The sequence below is a fragment of the Nannospalax galili genome, unplaced genomic scaffold (assembly GCF_000622305.1).
Source record: "Nannospalax galili isolate Female #2095 unplaced genomic scaffold, S.galili_v1.0 scaffold751, whole genome shotgun sequence".
Lineage (NCBI taxonomy): Eukaryota > Metazoa > Chordata > Mammalia > Rodentia > Spalacidae > Nannospalax > Nannospalax galili.
In genome coordinates this window covers 3,242,190-3,244,933 of record NW_008331125.1, presented here as the reverse complement: position 1 = coordinate 3,244,933, position 2,744 = coordinate 3,242,190, and the positions used below count along the sequence as shown (strand labels likewise).

Genomic DNA, 2,744 nt, shown 5'->3' with positions numbered 1-2,744 from the left:
CCCCCTTCCCCTTCCCCTTCCCTTCCTTTTTGAGAAAATGTCTCCTTTCTAGCCCCAGGTGGCCTGGAACTCACTATGTAGGCCAGGCTGGACTTGATCTCACAGAGATCCACCTGTTTCTGTCTCCAGAGTGCTGGTACTGAAGGCATGTGCCACCACACCCAGCTAATTGTTTTGATTTGGAGAAAAATACCTTTCTCCTATTAATAAATGTGAAAAGAAAGCTTATTATTTTGGATCATATTTAATTGAACACATTTTCAAGATAGGTAAACACATCTGCATTTTACTTTCTCATACAAAAAAGTATGGATTTATTTGTATGTGTGAGGGTATGTGTGGGGAGGGGTACCGGTACATGTGTATGCGATGTATATAGAGGCCAGAGCTTGAGTTGAGTGTCTTTCAAATTGCTCTCCATTTTAGATTTTGAGACAGGGTCTCTTACTGAACCTGGACTTTGCTGTTTGGCTTAGACTGGCTGGCCAGTAAGCACCCATCTTTATGTTTGCATAGCAAGCATTTTACCCACTGAGCCATTGCCCCAGTCTTTAATTTCAGCTCCTAAATCGATCTAACAGTTAGAAGTACTTAGAGTGATATAAATATGCAACTGATAAGATATTTTTCTTCTCATTACTTATGCATGGATACATAATACATGTATAATACATTTAACTATAGATAGACTATAATGCATGGAATATATTTATTTACTTTGCTAAGAACTCAAACAATATTGGTAACTGACTATAAAGAGAGCAACACAAAGGAGAATATTATTTAATACTCTGAAGATGTCATTTTTTTATTCTTATTGTACAGAAGTATCCAGTAGTGATGTCCACCTACCTTGGAGTTATGGGTCGAGTCCTACTACAAAATGCTAGTTTCTTTACTTCCCTTCTTAATGAGATGGCACATAAGTTTAATCAGGAGGTAAGAATCTGCATACCTAAATGTAATGAAATCTGTGTCAGAATAGATACTGGAAACAGTTGATGAAATAGAAAATATGTAAATTCTTCTGAAACATTGAAATCTTTATCTTTTTTTTAAAAAGCATTTTATTTTTATTTTATGTGTATGCGTGTATTGCCTGCATGTAGGTCAGTGCTCCCATGTCATGCAGTGCCCTCGGAGGACAGAAGAGGCTATCAGATCCTCTGGAACTGGAGTTATAGACAGTCGTTAGCTGCCATGTGAGTGCTGGGATTCGAACCTGGGTCTTCTGCAAGAGCAGCCAGTGTTCTTAACCACTGAGCCATCTCTCCTGCCCCTAAATTATCTTTTAATAATTTAGGTTTTACCTCTTTGAGGGTAGAAGACAGAAAAAGGGTTCTGCAAATAGCAGGTGAAAGTTTGACATTTTGTTCTCATTCAAAATAAGTGATTTTGTTTGCCTAGCTATAGAATAGAATTTTGATTTGTTGTAGTTTTTCTTCACTCATTCATAATCAACCACATTTTTTTTTTTTTTTTTTTTGTTTTTTTAAATGCTCCCGCCGGCCGCCGCCAGCCACCAGCCGAGGGGTGGTCCCCCCCTGGCTTTCACTTGAGCCCCTGACCCATGGTAGTCACTGGCCAGAGGCAGTCGGCCCCTGACTCATGCACGCATTAGTTCAAGGCAGGTAGGGTGGGCAGCTTCTGCTGCCAACCCCGTGCACTCCACTCCACCCTGCCCTTCTAAAAAAGGCATCCATTGGTCCTGTTTTCATGGGTCCCGGGGGGTTCTGAAGCTGCCCAGGGTACATATGCCTGAGGTGCTGCTTGTTACTTTGACCACTTTTGGTTTCACTTGTGTTGCATTTCTGCCTTCTTCCTCAAACTCTTCCCATGATTCCCATGTATCCCCAGTAAAAACGTTAGCCCCAAGTAGCCAGGGAGCCAAATGAATCACCTCTTCCCAAATCTTTTGAGCTACTGGATCTGACAGATCCAGTCCCCTGCTTTTGAGCATATCTCTCATCACTTTAAGTGCCGGGTCCTCAGACTTAAAACTTGCATTACCCATCTTTCCAGGTCTTGCTTACCCCGAACTTCTCAATTGGCCCCAATCCGTTTTTCTTCTTTCTTCTTTCTTTTCTTCTTTTCACCTTCCTTCGAGCGCCATGCTGAGTGCCAGTTGCTAGGGGGTTTGTACCAGCGACCCCTGGCCAGTGACCACTGGGGATGAATAAGCATGCTGTTTGCCAGCCCATGCCACCACCGGTACTGGGAACACTCAGGCATAACGGGGAGCCTAGTCAAGCAGGGTCTCATTTACTGTAGGTGTTACAGAGCTTGTAAAGGCACCTGGAAATCCCCCCTCCCTGCCGAGGGTGTATCTTAAGGATGGTCACGTGCAGATCATGCACTCCTCAGCAGTGCAGAAGTATTCTTCAGACTTTCAAAGCAAGTCAGACTGCACCCCAGTAACTTCCTCTCAGACTTCTGCAAAGCGGGGCCTTTATGTCCCCACACACCAGCACTTCCTTGGACCCATGGGGACCTCATAGTCCAGTGGAAAGCAGATAGCCACATAGCAGTCATAGGACATCACTTTGAGAGTGGCCACCTCATTCCAGGCCAAGGATATGAAAAAGAAAACCTGAAGAATGCACTGAGCATATCCACTGCCAGTAAGGGAATTGTGAATGGACTGGGGTACAGTAACAGATAGGGAGTAGAGGTCAAGAAGGGAAAGGTGCTTCAGGAAGTAGTACATCAAAGATTGGAGCTGTGGGTCCTGTTTTATGATGGTG

At 43.5% G+C, this 2,744-nt stretch overlaps 1 protein-coding gene across 3 annotated transcripts in view; it reads left to right on the top strand.

The window, feature by feature from the left end:
* Ipo11 (importin 11) overlaps nucleotides 1-2,744 on the top strand; it is a 232,719-nt gene that overhangs the window by 143,972 nt on the left and 86,003 nt on the right. For all 3 annotated transcript variants that reach the window (XM_008856308.2, XM_029557873.1, XM_029557874.1), the window contains one exon: nucleotides 826-939. In XM_008856308.2, the coding sequence (XP_008854530.1) occupies nucleotides 826-939 (114 nt within the window). The remainder of the gene's footprint in view (nucleotides 1-825; nucleotides 940-2,744) is intronic.